The following is a 20,910-nucleotide window of genomic DNA, read 5'->3' on the forward strand; positions in this document are numbered from 1 at the left end:
ACGAGCGGACGCCGCGCCCCAGCGCTCAGCGCTGGTGGCTGTGCCAGCGGCGTCTCGGGCGAGCCGGCGCGGGCGGGTTCGCGCAGCCGCCCCCCGCGTCTGAGGGCGCCCGCAGTCTCGTGACCGGGGGCGGGGCGGGCGCCCGCTTAGCCAATCGGCGGTGGGGGCTGGTAACCGGGGGCGGGGCGGGCGTCCACTCAGCCAATCGGCGGTTGGGGGTGGGCCCGGGCGCCGCCGCGGACGGTCGGCGGGCAGACCAAGCGACCAGCGGTGGGCAGGCCGGTGACGGTCGCTGGGCGGCGGGCGGCGGCGATGGCGACGGCGATGGCAGCGACGGCGGCGGAGCGGGCGGTGCTGGTGAGGCGCGCGGGCCGGGCGGGGGGCGGCGGGCCCGGGCGGCTGACAGCAGGCCTGTCCCCGCAGGAGGAGGAGTTCCGCTGGCTGCTGCACGACGAGGTGCACGCCGTGCTCCGGCAGCTGCAGGACATCCTCAAGGTAACGCGCCCCACGCGGGCCGGGCGCCTGCCCGCGGTGGGCTTGGAGTCCAGTCGGGGGCCGGCAGATAATGACCCAGTTCCGCCAGCAGCTGCGTGAGCGCGTTGGGCCTGCTTCGAGCCTGGGGTCCGGGGGGGCTTCCTTCGGAGCTGTGACATTTAGCCTCAGCTCTGAAGGACTGTGACCTCTGCCAAGTGCTCAGCCTCCTTGGGCCTCTCTTTTGCCCAAAGGAGATAACAGTAGCGGGCTCCCAGGGCTGCTGTGAAGATAAGTAAGCCAGTCCGCTCACTCAAACGTCCAGGCAGTGCCCGATATGGCCCGAATTGCGGTTTACCGTGACTGCTGCCCTTCCCGACTCTGCTCCCCACACCCCAGCACCTGAACCGAGCCGGGCGGGTGTCTCTCGGTTCTGTATCCCCGTTTTGAGCACACCATAGGCTCCCAGGGAATGTGGAAGGAGCAGGTGTCGGCCCAGGCAGGACCTGAAACTCAGGCTGGGGTGAGGGGCCCTGGGAGCGGGGCTTCTGGAAGGAACGCTGGGATGGGTGGGGTGAACTTCTCCCCACTCCCCTCTGCCCCTCAGGAGGCATCTCTCCGATTCACTCTGCCAGGCTCAGGCACCGAGGGGCCTGCCAAGCAGGAGAACTACATCCTAGGCACCTGCGGGTGAGCCCGGGCTGGGCGGAAACCCCGGGGATGGGCTCCTTGGGAGGGGGGACGCCTGGGATACCCTCTAGGAGAGGGGGCCCCTCCAGAGGGTGTGCATTGGGACAGGTGGTGGGACAGGCTGGGCCATCCTGTGACAGCCAGGGGCAGCCTGCTGGGAGAGCCGGGTGGCAGGAGGGAGCAGCCACAGGCGCCACTCTGACTCCCACGTATTGTAGCACAGACCAGGTGAAGGGGGTGCTGACTCTGCAAGGGGACGCGCTGAGCCAGGCGGTGAGTCCCCCAGCCCCTCTCCCCTTCCCATATGCTGCCGGAGGAGCCGGTGGGGAAGAGCATGGAGGCCTCCTGCTTATCCCACCTCTGCCACTGGCTACCTGTGTGACTCCGGGCAGGATCCTTGACCTCTCTGGGCCTTGGTTTCCTCGTCTGTAAAATGACAACAACCCCTGTAACCTCCTCATGGGATTGGTATGTGGCTTCAGGGAGAGGCAGGGGGCTGCTTTGCACACAGCTGGGAGGGAGTCTGAGCCCAGTGAAGCATGGGCATTGGCAGGATTAGGCTGGCCCCAGATCAAGGTGGAATCAGCCAACATCTGAGCTCCATCTGCACCCGACCCTGTGCCAGGCGCCAAGGCGCGGGGGGAGGTCCCTCTCGTCCGTGGGTGGGCGTTCAGTCTGTTGGCTTGTACAGGTGTCTGCTCTTTGCCCGCAGTCACACGCCTCCTCCCAGCCGAGGCCACCTTCCCGTTTCTCAGTCTCTTTTCCCTTTCATTTCTTTGTGCTTCCTCTTGGGCCTGAGTTCCTGTTTCCTGACCTCCTTGTTCACCCCTCAACGGCCAAGGTGTTGAGAGACCTTGTGCCCTACGGAGTGGCTGGGGTCTGAGCCACCGCACACGCCTGGTGACTGCCCCTGGCCCCAGAGCTGAGTGGCCGGAAGCAGGAGGGCGTCCCTCTGCCTGGCTTATCCCACTCTTGTCACCCCGCTCCGTCAGGATGTGAACCTGAAGATGCCTCGCAACAACCAGCTGCTGCACTTTGCCTTCCGTGAGGACAAGCAGTGGAAGCTGCAGCAGGTGACCGGGCCCCTGCCCAGCCAGGGCTCAGGCCACAAGGGCAGGCAGTGGCACGCCCTGGCGGCACTGAGGCCTCCCGGCACTGGCGGCCATGGGGATCTGCAGCCACAGCAAGCCCGGGAGGTGGTTTCCCAGCAGCGAAGCTGGAGTAGACTGGACAGACGGTGCCTGGGGCTCCAGAGCCTTGCCTGGTGCGAGGTGGAGCACTTGTCCTGTCTGTAGGCCCCCAGGCCCCAGTGGGAACCGCAGTGGTCCCCTGAGCAAGGCAGTGCCCTGCCCAGAGCCTCCAGGGGCTTCCCATGGCTCTTGGGGACCAAGTCCACGCTCCCTACCAGCTTCTGTGTGATTGGACCCCGGCCTCTCCCCCTGTGCCCCCCTCTCCCTGGCTACCAGCTGTGGCCGCCTCAGGGTCTCTGCTCGTCCCTCTGCCAGGAGTCCTCTCTCTGGCTCTTCTCCTCACATGGGTGATGCTCAAGAGTCGCCTCCCTGGAGGTCACCCCACCCTTCCTCTGGGACCCTCTGTGCTTCCTTGGGCAAGTCTAGCAGTCAGGGGTCACCTTGTGTCTTTATTCCGTTACCCTCCGTCTCGCCTTTAGAAGGTGATCTACGTGAGGCTGGGGACCAAGCCTGCCCTTGGAGGGCAGCACCCAGCCAGGGCCCGGCCCTTGGAGGGCACAGAGCCGACGGCTGTGGGGGAAGGGTTGGATGAGGGCCAGGCAGGCAGCACCCACCCCTCCCCTCTGAGGATGACGCCCCTTGGGGTGGGGGCCCGGTGACTGTGGCTGCTCTGAGGCTGGTACCTGTCCCTGCCAAGGCCCAGCCCCCTGACCACATGGTGGGCGCTGTTTTCAGATCCAGGACGCCAGGAACCACGTGAGCCAAGCCATTTACCTCCTCACCAACCGGGATGAGAGTTACCAGTTCAGGACGGGAGCAGAGGTCCTCAAGGTGAGCTGCCCACTGGGAGAGGGGAGCCAGCTTCCCCATCCCTGGCCCTGACCCCAACCCCGACCCAGCCCCTGGAGAGCTCTGCCCCCACATCGTCAGGCATCACCGATGGTTGACCCTTCACCTGTCAGTGTACACATGTCTATCCAGCCAGTCAGGTGGTCACAGCCCATATTCCAGCACCACACCTGGGTTCTGATCCCAGGGCCTCCACTGCGAGCTGTGCAACCTCAAGTCACTTGCTTAGCACTCTGTGCCTCAGTTTTCCTATCTGGAAAAAGGAGACAAGCTTAGTAACTTCTGATTGTGAAAATATGGGTAAAGCAGCCCCTACTGAGTGCTCAGGAAACAGTAGTGGCTAGTGGTAGTACCAGTAGTGGGACAAACCTTTGTAATAACAAAGTGAATTCCCATGGCCCAGTTGGAGGAGCTGAGCCCCGATGCCCCAGACTCATGCTTTAGCCCTGCTCCTGACTTGCTGTGTGTCCTCAGGTAGCTCACCTACCCTCTCTGGAACTCTGGTTCCTCCTATGAAAACTTGGAACTAAATGGATTAAGGTCCCTCCCAGACCTGTGACCGCCCTGGGATTAGGAGGGGCAGCCCCAGGCCTCCACCCAACAGTCCTGCCTTTCCCGGCAGCCAGGCCACCCTGCCGCGAATGGCAATAGCTGGAAGCATTGGGCGCTCGGGCTCCAAGCTAGGGCTTTGCTCTTTGGCAAAGGGAAGGGATGAGTTCCAGAAGGTTCCACTGTTCACTTACCCCTTCCAAGCATCAGTTTCCTCACCTGTGAAAATGGGCCTGGTGCTCACCTTACTCAACTCAGCCATCCCATTGCCTCCTCCAGGAAGCCCTCCCTGGCCCCTTAGACCCAAGCTGGGTTAGGGCTCCTTCTTCTAAGCTCCTTCGCTGCCTTTGCCCCCATCCACAAAGCCCTCCTGCTCCTGGGCCTAACTCCCTGGCCCTCCCCTTCTCCATTGGACCAGCACCCAGGATCCCGTGCAATAGAACCTTCTGGATGGGTGCAGGCTCCAGGGTGTCATCACCAGTGAAGACGCCCTGCCCCACACCCCAGCTGGAGCCCAATTGCCTGCATCTTTAATGAGCTCCCCCTCTGCTTTGGGGGTTCAGGCCCTGAGACCGTGCCCACCCAGGGCAGGAGCAGGGAGCTCCCCTAACCTTGTTGCTCCCTGATGCTGGGGGGGGTGGGGGTGCTTGTGGGCCCAGGCCCCCCTCCCCCGAAGCAGCTGTGACCAGCCCCTCCCCACAGCTGATGGACGCCGTGATGCTGCAGCTGACCCGAGCCCGCAACCGCCTCACCACCCCGGCCACCCTGACCCTGCCAGAGATCGCCGCCAGTGGCCTCACGGTCAGTGCCCTGAGCCAGCCCCTGCTCCGAGACGGGGGTCCCCGCACTGGTGCCTGGCTTGCCCCTGGGAGGGACACGGGTGCCAAGGGCTCCTGGAAGCCCCGAGTCATCCTGGTTCGGAGCGCTATGTTTATGCACAGTTTTCTGGGATGCGGTCCTTGGCTTCTGTCTTGTGTCCCCCAGATGTCGTCACCCCTCGTTTGGGTCAGTTGTTCCCAAGCCCAGCAGTACCTGGGGAGAGTCTGGAAGCCCCAATCCATGGGATGGGGACTGGCGTCCTCCCAGGTAATTCTGGGGGTGTGCCTGCCCGGCCCTCATCCTGTGCTTGCCTGGCCCTCCCCACAGCGGATGTTTGCCCCCGCCCTGCCCTCCGACCTGCTGGTCAACGTCTACGTTAACCTCAACAAGCTCTGCCTCACCGTGTACCAGCTGCACGCCCTGCAGCCCAACTCCACCAAGGTGAGCCGGCCCTGCGGGGCCGGCCCCCGCCCTCCCGGCCTCCGCCCTCCGCCCCCCAGCCCCCAGCCTCACTGGGCCTGGTGCTCTTCTGCCTAGAACTTCCGCCCGGCTGGAGGCGCCGTGCTCCACAGCCCCGGGGCCATGTTGTAAGTATGCCGGCCCCTCCCCACCCCGACCCTCTGCACCTCGCGGGCTGGGGGGGGGCAGGCTGGCCGGCCGCCCGCCCTCGGAGACCTTGCCCTCTTCCCCCAGCGAGTGGGGGGCGCAGCGTCTGGAGGTGGGCCACGTGCACAAGGTGGAGTGCGTGATCCCGTGGCTCAACGACGCCCTCGTCTTCTTCACCGTCTCCCTGCAGCTCTGCCAGCAGCTCAAGGATAAGGTGGGGACACTGGGGGCTTCAGGTGGGGCCCGGGTCCCGCGCCCAGACAGACTGGACCAGCCAGGCGGCAGGCTGCTCAACCCCTTCATTCTGGGGGGAGTCCATGGGCCCCTGTCGTGACTCCAACACCCCAAATCTGGAGGCCCCTTGTGCCCTCCACGCACACACACCTGGCAGATAGATGCGCCACAGCGTTGCTGGGCAACAGTACCCTCTCCCTGGCACATCGCCCTTGGGTGACCTTGAATCTCCCCTGGGTCACGGAGGGTACAGCAGGGGCCAGGCCCCCCAGCGCCACTCACTATGTCCCCCACCTCCCGCCCTCCCCAGATCTCCGTGTTCTCCAGCTACTGGAGCTACAGGTCCTGAGCAGAGCACCCCAGGACCCCCGTCCCCCTGGGAAATGGCCCCTGCCAGGGGTGCCCATCCCCCCACTCCCCCACCCCCCTGTCGGAGCACTGGCTAAAGCCGGGCCCTGCAGGCTATTTATTTCCCTCTTCGCCCATCTTGCCCATCACGTGTGCACAGATGGGAATGACCAGTGGACATGCTAGAAGGAAGGAGCCGGCTTGCTTTTTGCTTTGGATGGGAGCGTCAGGAGGGCAGCCGGAGGTGGAATGTGAGGTGACCCACATTCCGGGCCCTAAAGCAGGAACCTTTAGACTCAGGGTGGGGCCAGGCCTTGGGCTCCTTCCTTCTCGCTCCACTGCCTGCCCAGCTGCCCCGGGAGGGATGGTGAGGGGTGTGGTGGCCCTAAGCTGTGAGCGGGAAGGAAGGAGGAGGAATGGGCAGACAGAAGCCGCCGCCAGGAGCTGGGGCACTCTGACTGTGTTGCTCAGCCACCATGATGGGGCCTCCAAGAAATAAAGATCATCCGACTTTGCCTGGAACCCCTGTGTCTGTCTGTCTGAGTGGGGACCAGCCTGGGGGGCCCTGATGGTCAGGAGCCAGGTGGAGGACCAGTGTCTGAGCGCCTGGGCTCCCCACGCCACCTGTGAGGGGGTCCCGGCTGCCGAGGGCCCAGCGGGATGGTGACAGGGCCAGGCCAGAGATTCAGGCCCAGGTCTGAGCCCAGCTTCCCCTCTCCCTGGGCAGATGATGAGGGGCCTCCCGCAGGTTGCTTCGGGCCTCCTGGTGACAGTCTTGCCCGCCGAGGCTGGAGGGCCCCGGTGGGCACCTAGGTGAAGCGGTGCCGCGCTGTCCCCCTGCAGGACGCTCAGAACACACTGCAGACTCAGGCTCTGGGCAAACAAGCCATTGTTACTGTTGCCCCGGGGGACACACAGGCAGAGGGGCTGGGGGACTCGCTGTGTCAGGGTTCCAGGGCCAAGTTATCCACTCCCCTGCGGCTTTCCTGCAAGAGAGGCACAGGGGGGCCGGTGGCTTCACTCCATCGTGGTTCCCAGCCGCCCCCTCCGCAGGAGGCCCAGCGCCCTCCCACCGCCCCATCCCCCGCCGAGCTCACCTTCTTGGGGCTCACCTTCTGGGATCTGGGGGGGCCACGGCTGCAGCAGGTGCAGCAGCAGCAGTGGATGCCAGCAAGCAGCAGCAGCAGGAGCACGGCACCTGGGGCGGGACGAGTGTCCAGATAAGACCCTGGGCCGCGCCCGGGGCTGGGAGGCTGATGGGGGACCGGAGGCCAAGGCCACACTCACTGATGAAGACGAGGAGGATGATGAAGGCAGCGGTGTCCCACTTGGACTGGAATGGCTGGCGGCTCCTCAGTTTCCCCAGCACTTCCTGTGCTGTGGTCTCCAGGTCCTCCACCGACAAGCCCATCTCAGCTGGAGGGTCCTGGGTGCCACCTACCCCGGCCCCCCCCAGAGGGCCCTCTCAGATCCTGGGCTCCTCCGGGGCTGGGCCACATCCAGGCCTCCCGCAGTGCAGCCCTGCCTCTGCGGGCTCCCCGCACCACCCCTCCGGGCCCCAGCCCCTGCCCCAGCCTCTCTTTCCTTCCTCTCCTTGCCCAGCCCTTCTGCTCCCCACCGTGACCCTGGCCTGGGCAGCCCCCTCCCCTCCCTTTCACCCCAGCAGCCCTACTCCCAGACCTCCAGCTGCCTCGAGCTCCCCCAGCCAGGCAGGTCCTAGGTCCTGGGAGCGCAGACTGCTTCCTGCTTCCGGATCCACACCACCTGAGGCCTTGGCAACCAGCTCCACCCCTCCCCATGGCCAGCCTGGGGCTGCCAGAGCTCAGCCTCTGGCCTCCTCCCAACAGAAACAGGCACCATGGGACCCGGGGAGGAGGCCACCGGCCTGTCGGCCTCTTCGTTCCAGGGATTTTTCACTTTTTCTCGACAGACCAGACAAGCAGCCTGGGGACACATTGGGCCCTTGGCGTCTGTTGACTCCATGAATGAAGGAAAGACAGAGAAAAAGAGAGAATAGAGGGAGGGAGGAAGGGAGAAGAGGAGGGAGGGAGGTGGAGGGAGAGAGGTAGAAAAGCAGAAAGGAAGGGAGGCGAGGGGAGGGAGAGGTTGTTTCCTTGCACCTCGCTTCCTCGGGCAGCTCGGGCGTGCTGGCATCATGGTAGCCGTCTCTTGGGTCCTTATTCTCTCTTTTCTGTTCCTCGCAATAACCCTTACGAGACAGTGGTTTGCCGTCTCTCAAATGAGCTCTTTCCCCAGAACTTGGGGCCTGGGGCGGCTGACCCTGCCAGCGAGGTCACTGTCCCTCCTCCCTTCTTTCAGAGCGCAGACGTGTATCCAGGCACCCCAGGGGCCAGAGACTGTGCTCAGAGCCTGAGGTTGGCTGTAAAGCAGGTGGACGCCGTTTCTTGTTCTTGTGCTTATGGTCCAGTGAGGAAGAGCAGGTGAGCCAACGTCAGGCTGTGCGCCCATCAGTGTACGTTATGTCCACATGCATCGCTCTATGTATATACCTACGTCTGCCTGGCCATCCTAACGTGGGTATTACTGCTATTCCCATTTTACAGATGTGAGAACAGGCCGCGAGACGTTCGGCGACTAGCTCAGGTCACACTTCTAATGTCTTCATTTCCTGTTGTTGCTGAAACATACACCACAGACTTAGTGGCTTAAAATAACACAGATTTATTATCTTTACGGTTCTGGAGGTCAGAGTCTGAAATGCATCGGCAGTGCTTTGTTCCTTCTGAAGGCTCCTGGCTGAAGGCATTCCTTGCCTTTTCCAGCTTCTAGAGGCCACTGACATTCCTTGGCTCATGCCCCACCCCCATCCCTTCCAGTTTTGCTTCCATGCTTACATCCTCTCTGACTCTGACCCTCCTGCCGCCCACTTATACATTGGCTCACAGGATAATCTCCCCATCAAAATCCTCGATCACATCTGCAAAGTCCCTTTTGCCGTGTAAGGTGACATATTCGCAGGTCCCAGGGACTAGGATGAAAACATCTTTGGGGGCCATGATTCTGCCAACCACACCCAGCGAGCAGAGAAGCCAGAATGGGGACTCAGGCATTCAGGCCCCAGAGTTCTTGACCACCTTGTGATAGGGTCTCCTGTGCTGGGATCCCCATCTTACACCCCACATCCCCTCCGTCCCATTCTGAGATCTCAGGTTCCTGGTTCAGAGAGAGGGTAGTTTTGAAATGACTGGAGTGTTCTCTTGCAAAAAGGAGGGGAGGCGAGTGCAGCCACTGTGGAAAACAGTCTGGCAGTCCTCTAAAAGTTACACATAGTGTTGTCGTATGACCTAGCAACTCCATTCCTAGGTATATACCCAAGAGAATTGAAAACAGGGACTCAAAGGCTTGTACCCATGTTTATAGCAGCACTTTCGCAATAGCCAAAAGGTGGAAACATCCCAGTGTCCATCAACTGAAGAATGGATAGACACAATGTGGTCCTTCCAGACAATGGAGTATTATTCAGCCACAAAAAGGAGTGAAGCGCTGATATGTGCTTCAAAGCACGTGAACCTTGAAAATGATGCTCAGGGAAAGAGGCGAGACACAAAAGGCCACATGGTGCACGATTCCACTTCCATGAAACGTCCACAACAGGCGCATCCATAGACGCAGGAAGGAGATCGTGGTCTCCAGGGGCTGGGGGATGGAGCGAGTGCTTAGTGGTTAAGGGGTTCCCTTTTGGGGTGATGAACGTGTCTAGGAACTAGAGAGAGGTGGCGGTTTTTTGCCATCGTGAATGTGCTAAATGCCCCTGACCTGTTCACTTTCAAATGGCTAATGGTTAGTTTTATGTTATGCGAATTTTACCTCCGTTGAAAAAAAAAGTGGGAGGAGAGTCAACAACTGTGGTCCCTGACCCCCAGCTTGGCCTGGCTTGACCTGACAGAAGGTCCACGGTCACCTCCTCTCCCTGCTGAACCTCAGCCTTCCTGTCCAGCCCCCCCGGGTGCCTTGTTTCTTGTTTGTCATTCCCATCATGAAAGTAAGACCCCCTCATTAAAGAAAATCTGGGAAACCCCGAGTTGTTACAAGTTGTTACAAGTTGTCCGCGCAGAGCCCAGACCCAAGCAGAGCAATGATGGGGAGGAGGCTGTGGCAGGACACATTTTGGGCTGGTCAGACCCCAAGACTCAGATCCTGTTCCCAGCCTTTAACACCCACGAGTGTGTAACCTGGGTCACGGTCCCTGACCCCTCTCTGCCTCAGTTTCTCCATGTATAAAGTGGGTGTGTGCACAGTATCCACCTCCTAGGGGTGTTGTGAGGATTGAGTGGAGTAATCGACATAAACGCCTCCTTAGCACAGCTAAACACACTGGAAACTGTGCACTAAATGGCCGTGTATTACTCTCGCCCAATTTGTGGGTGTGAGTTGTCCAGTCTTTTATTTTTGTCGCTGTCAGGCTCACCCGCCCTCCTCATGCCCCGCAGATCACTTTCCCCTCGGCTCTTCCCGGCCAACATGGCCAAGAGCACCTTGCAAACGACCACGGCTTTCCGCAGACCTGACCCCCCTGGTTCACAGCATGGGCACCCACGGAGGCCCCCCTACCCCCGGTATTTCAGAGTCCCACAACGCTCACATGTGGTGGTCTGCCTGGAGGACGTGTGTTCTCTGCAGAAAGCCCGCTTTCCTTAGGGGACATTCCCAGAGTCGGAGTCTGCTCCAGTTCCAGGTCACTCACGAGGGCCAGGCGTTGTTCGGTCATCCGCACATAATGCTCTCGTTTGCTTTGATGAGGGGGCCAGCCTCGCTGCGTCCCTCAGGAGCTGTGCAGCTGTGGCTTGAGAGATCTCTCTGTCGGAGGTGGAACCGTGTTCTGGGTCAGGCTTTGCCCGTCTCCCCACCCCGAGCCCTGCCCAGCCCCACGCCCAGCCCCCAACCCTAGAAAGTGAAGTCTAAGCCTCTGTGGTCAGGTGTGTAGAAGGTGGGGAGTGGAAGAGCAGGGGTCGGGCGGGACAGACGCTGGTCGAGGCTCAGGACAGTTGAAGACAGTGGACCGGGGCGGAGCTGGTGGGTCCCGGTGGGCCAAGCAGGGTTGGCAAACCACTGCCTGCTTTTGTAGATACATTTCCTGGCACGTAGCCTCAACCGTCCGTTTACTTGTCTGGGGCTGCTTTCACACTGCAACGGCGGAGCTGAAGAGTAGTTGCAACAGAGATCTTATGATCTGCAAAGTTTAAAGTCTGTACTCTCCAGCCTTTTACAGAAAACATTTGCCAACATCTGAGACAGGATTGCCTAGGGCTTGCAAACTCAGGTGCCAGGAAACAGGTGAGAAAGAAACAACTGAGTGAGATGGACTTGGTATAAGAAACATCTTATCATTAGGGAGACATTAGGGAGGGGTGAGGACTATGGCGAACTGGAAGACACAGGGCCTATCTAAGGAGGGCAGCTCAAGTCAGCTGCAGGCTGGCCCTAGCATTGCCAGGGCTTACAGCCTCTAAGATCCCTTGGAAAGCTAGATGTTGGTGTGATCAAGAAAAGAGGCAGTGGAGGTTGTAGGCTCAGATCCCAGCCCTGCCATTTCCTCGCTCTGTGACCTTGAATGACTTGTTTGACTCTCTCTTATCTGTAAGTAGGCGTAATGACAGCACTCACTTCGTAGGGCTGTGATGATTATTGCATGAGTTAACATCCTAGGGCTCCTCGAACAATGCCATGCACAGACTAAGTACAGGGTAAATATTTGCTAAACCAATTCCTTAATTTTTCAATGCTGCCAGTTTGAAATACTATGGCACCTGCAAAGGTTGACGAAAACACAGATGTCCTGCTTTCTGGCCTTGGGTCACGGGTTTGCTTCCTGCTGCAGAGTGGTTAGGGGCCTTAGCTTGGAAGTCAGAGGGACTGGCTGAAGCCCAGCTCTGCCACTTACCAGGGAGCTGCCCTGGGCTCCTGTGGTCCTGTGTATAGTGCTAGGCCAGGGTCGTGATGAGGATGACAGAGCAGTGCTCCCGAGGGGCCTGGAGCAGCAGCTTACTTGTCTCTGCCCTCATACCCCTGCTGCAGAGGGGCCCCCGGTGGGGTGACCGGAAGGGGTGCAGCTCAGATTCTTCAGTTAACTGTCACCCTCCCCCTCCCCCTCAGCACACACAAGGGGGTCTTCCAGGACAGGGCAGCTCCCCGAAGCTCCCCCAGGAACCCAGGGCCACCAGGTGCCACACGAGGCTGCTTCTCTCTCCCTCTGTCCCCCACAGGTCCGGCCCCTGGGCTTGGCCAGGCCAGCATGCTCTGTGGAGGGTGTGTCTGAGCAGAGAGGCTGCCTGGGCCATGGGTGGGGGCGGGACAGGTCCCTGGGCTGGTGCACCTCAGAACAGGGGTTCAGTCTCCCCGAGAGGCAGCTCCCCCAGGCAGCTCTCCAAACCTCGTGGACCACGGGGACCTGAGGGATGGACAGACCAGGGGGTAAAGCGTGGGAGTCCCTGGAAGCAGAGTTAAGGAGTTGAGGTTCAGAAATGAGAACTCAGTGGTCCCCCTCTGCAGCCCCTGTGACACCCCTCTCCCCACTCCACCCAGATGACAGGCATCCTTGTGCCCTTGGCCCCATGGACCCCCTGAGATGGTCCCCCTCCCCCTGCACGTCGCGGCCCCCGAGCCCCAGGACCCCACCCTGCGAGATGCTTGGTCATGTTGGCATCGAGGCCGTGCTGGAGCAGCTGAAGATCAAGGCCATGAAGATGGGGTTCGAGTTCAACATCATGGTGGTGGGTGAGTGAGGGCCGGGGGGCACTCACAGGAGAACAGACCAGTGGACGTGACCCCGCGGGCCTGGACGTGTCGCCTCACTTCTCGGAGCCTCAGTCTCCCCATCTGTTAAGTGGGACTGATGGAAGTACCTCTCAGGGGGCCTGCAGTGGAAAATCCGGGAAACACTGAGTCGTTAAAAGACAAAAGTCCCACAAAGCCAAACCAAACCCAAGCAGAGCAATAAAAGGGGAGGTCGTGGCAGGAAGCGGGACCCCCCCAGACTCAGATCCTGGTCCCAGCCCTGAACCCACCAGCGTGCAACCTTGGGCACGGTCCCTGACCCCTCTCTGCCTCAGTTTCCTCATCTGGCTTAGCACAGTTCTTGGTGTTCAGGAGGTTCTCCATGGGTCAGCGCATCTGGAATTGCATTTTTATAGATGCAAAATTAATTTTGTAGGTCAAAATTACACTTTTAACAAAATAAACTAGATACAGCAGAACATAAGTAGCAGAGTGTGTAGCACCAATTAAAGGTATTATTTGGGGCCCAGCCCCGTGGCTGAGTGGTTAAAGTTCTGCGCACTCTGCTTCAGGGACCCAGGTTCGCGGGTTCAGATCCCAGGCACAGAACTACACTGCTCATCAAGCCATCCTGTGGCAGCAACCCACATACAAAATAGAGGAAGATTGGCACAGATGTTAGCTCAGTGACAATCTTCCTCAAGCAAAAAGAGGAAGATTGGCAATGGATGTTAGCTCAGGGCCAATCTTCCTCAGCAAAAAAAAAGGGGGGGGGTATTATTCTACAGCATTCTACAGCAGCACTGTCCAATAGAAATACAACAGGAGCCACATAAATAATTTTAAAATTTCCCAATAGCCACCTTTAAAAGAGTAAAATGAAGGAGGCAAAATTAATTTTGATCGTCTATTTGATTTAACTCAATATATTCCAAAATACTATCATCTTGACACATAACCCGTATAAAAAATTATTTGTGAGATCTCTTACGTTCTTCTTGTCGTACCAAGTCTGCAGAATCTGGCTGGCACTTCCACCGACAGCATCTCTCAATCCAGATCCACTGTATTGCTGGTGCCAATAGCCAGAGGTGGCTCCCGTACGGGACAGTGCAGCCCTGAGGACAATTGTAGTTATAGACACAAAGGTGTGTCCTGCATTGTGATGTAGCTGTTTCCTGCTCTGCGGGCATGACCCACGGAGCTCGAGAAGCCCCCACAGCAGGGAGAAGGGACCATCTACAGCCACAGGCTGCATCAGTGAAGCTCCCCAAGGAGTGTCGAGTGAAGGAAGCCAGACACAGACATGCTGTGCGATTCCCTAAGCTAAGAGCGGGCAGAACTCCTCTGGCTGATGGAAGTCAGGAGCGTGGCTGTCCCTGGGGGCGGGGTTCAGAGTTGCTGAGACAGGGCGTGAGTGGGCTTGTGGGGGAGCTGTGTGTTCTGTCTCTCGATCTGGTGCTGTATACACAGGTTGTTCAATGTGTAAAAATGTGTTCAACTGCCCATCACGGAGGAATGGATAAACACCATGTGGTGTATCCATCCGATGGAATATTATTCAGCCATGAAAAAGAATGGAGTACCTATACTTCCTATAATGTGGATGAACCTTGAAAACATTACACTGAGTGAAAGAAGCCAGACATAGAAGGACAAATACTGCATGTGTCTATTTCTATGAAATGTCCAGAATAGGCAAATCCATAGAGACAGAAAGCAGAGGAGTGGTTGCCGGGGACTGGGGGTGGGAGGTATGGGGAGTGACCGCTAATGGGTACGGGGTTTCTTTTTGGGGTGATGGAAATGTTTTGGAGCCAGAGAGCACTGGTGGTTGCACAACACTGTGAATGTACTAAATGCCACTGAACTGTTCTTTTTAAATGGTTGACAGTTAATTTTTTGGTGTATGAATTTTGCCTCGATAAAAAAGGGTGTTAAGTGTCCAGATGGACGCAGATGAAAGTACACACTTTTCTGCATGTGTATTATACTTAGAAAACAGTTTCCTTTTCCAAACAATTTAGTGATTGCTGTCATCTGGCTGCTCACAGGGCAGAGCGGGCTGGGCAAGTCCACCATGGTGAACACGCTGTTCAAGTCCAAGATGTGGAAGTCCACTCTGCCAGGCCTGGGGGTGCCCATGCCCCAGACCCTGCAGCTGCAGTCAGTGACCCACAGTGAGTGACCTCCCCTGACACACACACCCGCCCCTCCCCACCCGGGTCCAATCTCTGCCCACTCGGCTCTCCCTCCACAGTCATCGAAGAGAACGGCGTGAAGCTCAAGCTGACTGTGACCGACACGCCTGGCTTCGGGGACCAGATCAACAATGACAAGTGGTGGGTCCTTGGGAGCGGGGGCCCGAGCCCAAGTTGCCCCTGCCTCTGCGCCGCGGGCCTCTGGGAAACATCCCGGCCCGGGAGCGACTGGGCTGCGGCATCTCTGAGCTTCAGTTTATTCGTCTGTGTAATGGGCGTACCCAACTCTCCCTCCAAGATGGAAGGGAATCGAGTACGTGAAGGTCTCAGCTTACTGCCTGGCATGGAGTAAGCTCTCAACAAGGCTTAGGGGACAGCAGGGGTTAGAAGCCCACTGTCCAGAGTCAGGACCCCTGGGTTAGACCACTTTCTAGCTGCGTGACCTGAGACGGGTCACAGAAGCCTCGGAGCCTCAGTTTCCTACTTTGTAACTTGGGGTTACAAGTTGGGGATGTTGAGGCGGAACGAATACAGTGGTTGATAAAACACACACACACAGTCAGGACTGGCTGCATAATGTGTGGGACGCAGCGCAACGAAATTTGGGGCCCCTTGTTAAAAAATTACAAAGAATTGTGATGGCAGAGCATGCAGCCGCACGTGGGCCCTTGAGAGCACGGAGCCCGCGTGACTGCTCCGTGTGTGCTCCTGTGAGCCCAGCCCCACGCACAATGGTCCGTGGGCACATGCTACGTGCAAGCTCTGTTCTAGACCCGGGGATACAGCAGTGAACAAAACCGAGGGACATCCTTGTCCCCATGGAATTTACGTTGTCACAGGGGTGAGGGATAGACAAGGAACAAAATAAATCAGTTGTACGGAGGGTCAGCCTATACGCTGTCACCCAAACAGGCCATTTCTGAGAGTGACGGGTACGGAGTGGTAGGGGGTTACAATTTTAAGAATGATCAAGAAAGACCTCCTGGAGAAGGTGGCATTTGGGCACGGACTTCCAGGAGATGAGAGAACAAGCTATGTGGGGGATGAGTGTTCAAGGCAGAGGGCAGCATGTGCAAAGGCCCTGAGGTGGGATGGGCTGGTGTGGCTGGAGGGTCATGAGCGACAGGGAGAGGGGAGGTGGGGGCAGGTGGGAAGCAGCCAGGGGAAGGTGCAGGGGCTGTGGGGCAAGGCAAGGCCGCTGCAGGCTCAGGAGAGAGGGGCATGCTCTGCTCCTGCCTTCACGAGCATCTTCTCGTCTGCTGTGTTGACAATAGCCTGGCGGGGTGGGGACCCAGAGAGAGGAGTCAGGAGACCCCTCCACCAACCGGGCGAGGGTCCTGGGTGGTTTGAACCAGGCGGTGGCAATTTCTCTCATTTAATGTCCCCGCTCCACTACAAAGCAGGTGTTCTGTTGTCCCCGTTTTCAGATGAGGAAGCTGAGGCCTCGGCTCGAGGGGCGTCTCTCTGATGATGCAGGGGAGTGGGGGACGGGTACTCGGGTGACCCAGCGCCTCAGGTTGTGCGAGACTGAAAGTCTGTGAGAACCTGGGCGGTTGGTCATCCTAAGGGGAGACCCCCAGTGCCCCCGGGGAGGTGGAGGGGGCTCCGGGGCACGGCGCTGAGGTGGGGTCGTCTCCGCGCCAGCTGGGACCCCATCCTGGGCTACATCAATGGACAGTACGAGCGGTACCTGCAGGAGGAGATCCTCATCACCCGCCAGCGCCACATCCCCGACACCCGCGTGCACTGCTGCGTGTATTTCGTGCCACCCACCGGGCACTGGTGAGGTGGCTGGGCCCTCCCAGGGAGGCCACCTGCGTGGGGCAGAGAGGAGGAGGCGGAGGGCCCCCCGGGTGGGCTGTGGGCTGGCACCCCCTCACTCATACACTCGCCGCTGCTGCTTCTGCCACCACCACTGCCATCGCTGCCCCGCCCGAACAGCCTGCGGCCCCTGGACATTGAGTTCCTGCAGCGGCTGTGCCGGACTGTGAATGTGGTGCCAGTGATCGCCCGGGCCGACAGCCTGACCATTGAGGAGCGAGAGGCTTTCAGGCGCAGGGTGATCCGGGTGGCTGGGCAAGGCTGGGGTTGGTGGGGGTGGGGAGGGGGCAGAGTGCAGAGGGTGGGCTGAGGTCACCTGTGTGTGGTCCCCAGATCCAGCACGACCTGAGGGCTCACTGCATCGAGGTGTACCCGCAGAAGTGCTTTGACGAGGACATCAATGACAGGATCCTCAACAGCAAGATCCGGGTAGGAGGCCGTGGGGGCAGGGAGGCTGGCAGGACCGAGGCTGGGTGACTTTCTTTCCACTCACCCTTTCCGTCTGAAGATCTGTCTCTCTCTACAACTCGGGGAAAGTTCATCTATTTCTGGCAAGTGTGAATCTCCATTCACCCACAAACTCAAGGTTTGCAAAGATATATCTGACAAGAGACATGAATATATAAAAATATATATATATATTCAAAAGACCTGAATATATAAAGAACTCTTACAAATCAGCAATAAGACAAACAGCCAATTTAAAAATGAGCAAAGGATTTGAATAGACATTTCCCCAAAGAAGTTATACAAATGGCCAATAAGCACATGAAAAGATGTTCAACATCGTCAGTCATAAGGACCACGAGATATTACTTCACACCCACGAGGATGGCTGTCATCAAAACGACAGACGACAACAAGGGTAGTTACCCAGAATTAGACTATGGATGTGATCGCACCATCTTGTGAATATAATACTAAAACCACTGAACTGTACCTCTCAAAGTGCAAATTTTATGGATTGTTAATTATATCTCAGTAAAACTGTCACAAAAAAAGAAAGAAAGAGGGGCTGGCCCCGTGTCATAGTGGTTAAGTTCACGTGCTCTGCTTTGGTGGCCCAGGGTTCACTGGTTTGGATCCCGGGTGTGGACATACACACTGCTCATCAACCCATGCTGTGGCAGCGTCCCACATACAAAATAGAGGAAGACTGGCACAAATGTTAGCTCAGTGACAACCTTCCTCAAGCAAAAAGAGGAAGATTGGCAATAGATGTTAGCTAAGAGCCAATCTTCCTCACCAAAAAAAGAAAGAAAGAAAAAAGAGGGAAGTAGCTCATATCTTCATGTTCCTCGAATCAACTGAATTCCAACTCTAAGCCCCGATCTTGCTGTCCTTGTGGTGGATTCAATGTCAGTTCGTCTGGATCCTGCAAACGACCTGGGTGAGGCCTAGGATTCATCATTCATAGACACCAGGCCTCAACCCCTTCCCCCAGAGACCCTGCTAGCCTAACAGTGCATTTGCTTGGATTAGAAAAAGGCAGCAGCTTCCTTCACAGGCAGGAGCCTGCACCTAATTTCAGTCGTACACAGCCTCATGGCCAGCTGCCTTTGTGCAGTGCACAAACCACACATCTGTACATGGAGGCCGTGCTTCCCATCTGGCACCCAATTTCTCTACACATTCTCTCTCTCCCTTCCCCACTGGAGCAATGAACAGGATTTCTTGTGAAAGATTCAGAGAGCCGTGATCTTTGCCAGCTTCTGCTTTCTGTCCTGAGATGGGCACAGACAGCAGCCTGGCCACAGCTGGAACAGAGCTGGAAGAGATACAAGGAGAACATACTCAAATTAACGTCTCAGTAAATCATCCAGACACATAACATTTGTCGAGGATTTACTCCAGACTGGCACAGAATAAGCGTGTAACAGATAGTTACTATTATCAGCCCCAGTTTACTCCCTGTCACAGGTTAACTCTTAGAAACAAAAACAAACCCAGATACAGCACTTCCGAGTTTAAGAGTTTGAGTCTCTACTCCCAGCCTCCCAGCCACGAACAAGTAAACAACTGGAATTTCTAAGAGGGCTGAGCAAACGGTTTTGTGAAGGGTCAGATGACGGTGAATATTTTAGACTTTGTGGGCCAAGCGGTCTCCCCCGGGGTAGCGTAAACGAGAGTCGATGGATGGGCCGGGCCGTGCACCCACAAACCTCACATGGGAAGACCAGAGCCATGGTTTGTCACCCCCTGGTTGAGAAAGTTGTCCCTTTTAAGCCTCATAATGGCTGAAGGCGACGGCTGCTCCCGTTTCACAGGTAGGACATTTGACATCAGCAGAATCGTGTTATCAACGTGGCTACGAGTCCCGACACAGTTTCCGAGGGTGACTCCGCCAAGCACGTTCACAAGGCCCACGTCGGTCCTGTGGGGACTTCCACTCTACAGATGAGGAAACTGAGGCCCGGGGTAGACTTTGTGTCTTCTGACTCGTTAGCTGTCTGCGCCCCTTCTACCACTTTCTCTCCCCACAAAGGGCAGCGCCCCCGCTTCCTAGCTCACCGTCTTCTCTCCCCACCTCCCCAGTGGGGCCAACCCTCCCGTCTCGCCCCCTGCCCGCAGGACCGGATACCCTTCGCAGTGGTCGGGGCCGACCAAGAGCACCTGGTGAACGGGAGGTGTGTTCTGGGCCGGAAGACGAAGTGGGGCATCATTGAAGGTCAGTGCGGGGACTCTGGGCAGGACGTGGGTGAGAAAGGGTTGAAAACCAGGGCACGCCCTACTGCCTTTGGCATCCTTAGCACCCCTCGCAGGGCCCATGTGGTTAAGCCCCAGCGAGGAAACAGACAGACCAGGGATCAAATCCCTCTGTGCAGCTGGGAGGCCTCGGGCAAGGCACCTAGTCGCTGGGCCTCAGTTTCCTCCCAGTAAAATGGGCATCATGGTAACATCAGCCTCATAGGGTGCTGGAGAGCAGAGCTACTGCTTTGCACAAGGCCTGGCACCTGGGAGGCGCCCTATTTGCTCGCCAGAATTCACTGTGGACCTACTATGTGCCGGGCATACTATGTGCTGTTCCTGAGAGGATGTAGAGAAAGCAGGGCTGACAAGGTCCCTGTCTCCATAGAGCTGATGAGACGATGATGGGTGGGGGCAGCACCAAGGAGGAAATCTGTGGGTGACAGAGGGGGCTGCCTGAGGGAGCAGAGGAAGGCCCTGCTGGGGGGGGGGAGACGGGAGGGTGAAAAAGGAGCAGCCAGGCCTGAGTCCCTGATTTATCAAGATAATTATTAGAAGTCGAATATAATATACGTGATATAGGGTGTCATATACATAATATAATAGAGTCATTATTGAGGGGATAACAATAAATGATCAGTGGATTCATTGACTCAGCAGCTGTTCGTATGAGCCACCTGTGCCAGGTGCTGGGGACACAGTAACGATGAATGAATGAATGAATGAATGAATGAACGGGAGGTGGGATATGACAGTGAGAAATGTGGAGAGAGGGCGGCGGTGGGCCTCCAGGTGGCGTGCAGCATACAGTGAGCGCCTACTTAGTGCTCACCGAGGGCCGGCCAGGCGCCCCAGAGCCCGCGCTCAATGTCCTGTTTTGCAGTGGAGAACATGGCGCACTGTGAGTTTCCCCTCCTGAGAGACCTGCTCATCCGGTGAGGATGTGGGGAGCCTGGGGGCATGCTGCGGGGACCCAGGTGACGCTGTGGCCGGCCCCGGCTGACCTGCCGCCCCTCTCCCAGCTCCCACCTCCAAGACCTGAAGGACATCACCCACAACGTCCACTACGAGAACTACCGCGTCTTCAGGCTCAACCAGAGCCACGCGCTGCCCCGCGGGCCTGGCTGGGTGAACCTGGCCCCGGCCCCCGCCGATCTCACGGCCACCCCCGGGCCCTGGAAGGTCCGCTGGCAGGCCCACGACAGTTCTGACGAGGAGTGCTGAGCACTGGTGAACTCCGGGCCCAAGGGGCTCCCTGAGTCCTCGGAGGCCCCCCAACACCCATCTGTGTACTAGAGCATGTATTAAAGGTGGACATTGCTTTTTATGAAAGGGTGTGCTTTGAAAACAAAAGGTGTTTTGTAAATGACTTCTTTGAGCTATCCTCAAATAAAAGTATGGTTCTTCTTTCTTTTTTTTTTTGAGGAAGATTAGCCCTGAGCTAACTGCTGCCGCCAATCCTCCTCTTTTTGCTGAGGAAGACTGGCCCTGAGCTAACATCCGCGCCCATCTTCCTCCACTTTATATGTGGGACGCCTGCCACAGCATGGCGTGCCAAGCGATGCCATGTCCGCACCTGGCGAACCCAGTGCCACCGAAGTGGAACGTGCAAACTTAACTGCTTCGCCAGCAGGCTGGCCCCAGTATGGTTCTTTTTTAAGTAACAGCGTGAGACCCCAGGCCCCCAGGAGTCTTGAAGGCCTGGGAGG

General features: G+C 57.9%; 3 protein-coding genes across 4 annotated transcripts; 2 read left to right on the plus strand and 1 right to left on the minus strand.

Moving 5' to 3' along the window:
* Positions 1-200: 200 nt before the first annotated feature.
* ROGDI (rogdi atypical leucine zipper) lies at positions 201-6,271 on the plus strand. Its single transcript, XM_044747735.2, has 11 exons — positions 201-357; positions 424-495; positions 1,079-1,161; positions 1,380-1,434; positions 2,154-2,234; positions 3,087-3,182; positions 4,452-4,550; positions 4,896-5,009; positions 5,106-5,155; positions 5,262-5,388; positions 5,719-6,271. Exons 1-11 carry the CDS (start codon positions 313-315, stop codon positions 5,755-5,757), a joined length of 861 nt encoding a protein of 286 aa, XP_044603670.1. The 5' UTR covers positions 201-312; the 3' UTR covers positions 5,758-6,271.
* Positions 6,272-6,627: 356 nt separating this feature from the next.
* Positions 6,628-7,555, minus strand: SMIM22 (small integral membrane protein 22). 2 transcript variants are annotated; one of them, XM_070485015.1, is made up of 4 exons: positions 7,437-7,555; positions 7,044-7,193; positions 6,869-6,954; positions 6,628-6,742 (listed from the first exon to the last, which is right to left on the minus strand). In XM_070485015.1, exons 2-4 carry the CDS (start codon positions 7,165-7,167, stop codon positions 6,701-6,703), a joined length of 252 nt encoding a protein of 83 aa, XP_070341116.1. In that variant the 5' UTR covers positions 7,168-7,193; positions 7,437-7,555; the 3' UTR covers positions 6,628-6,700. The 2 variants fall into 2 exon arrangements, with proteins under 2 accessions (XP_070341116.1, XP_014688715.1); XM_014833229.3 differs by having other exon boundaries at positions 6,854-6,954.
* Positions 7,556-12,307: 4,752 nt separating this feature from the next.
* On the plus strand, positions 12,308-20,425 carry SEPTIN12 (septin 12). The gene is made up of 9 exons (XM_014833228.3): positions 12,308-12,491; positions 14,546-14,671; positions 14,752-14,833; positions 16,337-16,474; positions 16,634-16,751; positions 16,847-16,942; positions 19,085-19,181; positions 20,085-20,136; positions 20,224-20,425. The coding sequence occupies exons 1-9, from the start codon at positions 12,329-12,331 to the stop codon at positions 20,423-20,425; spliced, it is 1,074 nt and encodes a 357-aa protein (XP_014688714.2). The 5' UTR covers positions 12,308-12,328.
* The last annotated feature ends 485 nt before the right edge of the window (positions 20,426-20,910 follow it).

Source organism: Equus asinus, chromosome 14 (assembly GCF_041296235.1).
Source record: "Equus asinus isolate D_3611 breed Donkey chromosome 14, EquAss-T2T_v2, whole genome shotgun sequence".
In the NCBI taxonomy this organism is placed as follows: Eukaryota; Metazoa; Chordata; class Mammalia; order Perissodactyla; family Equidae; genus Equus; species Equus asinus.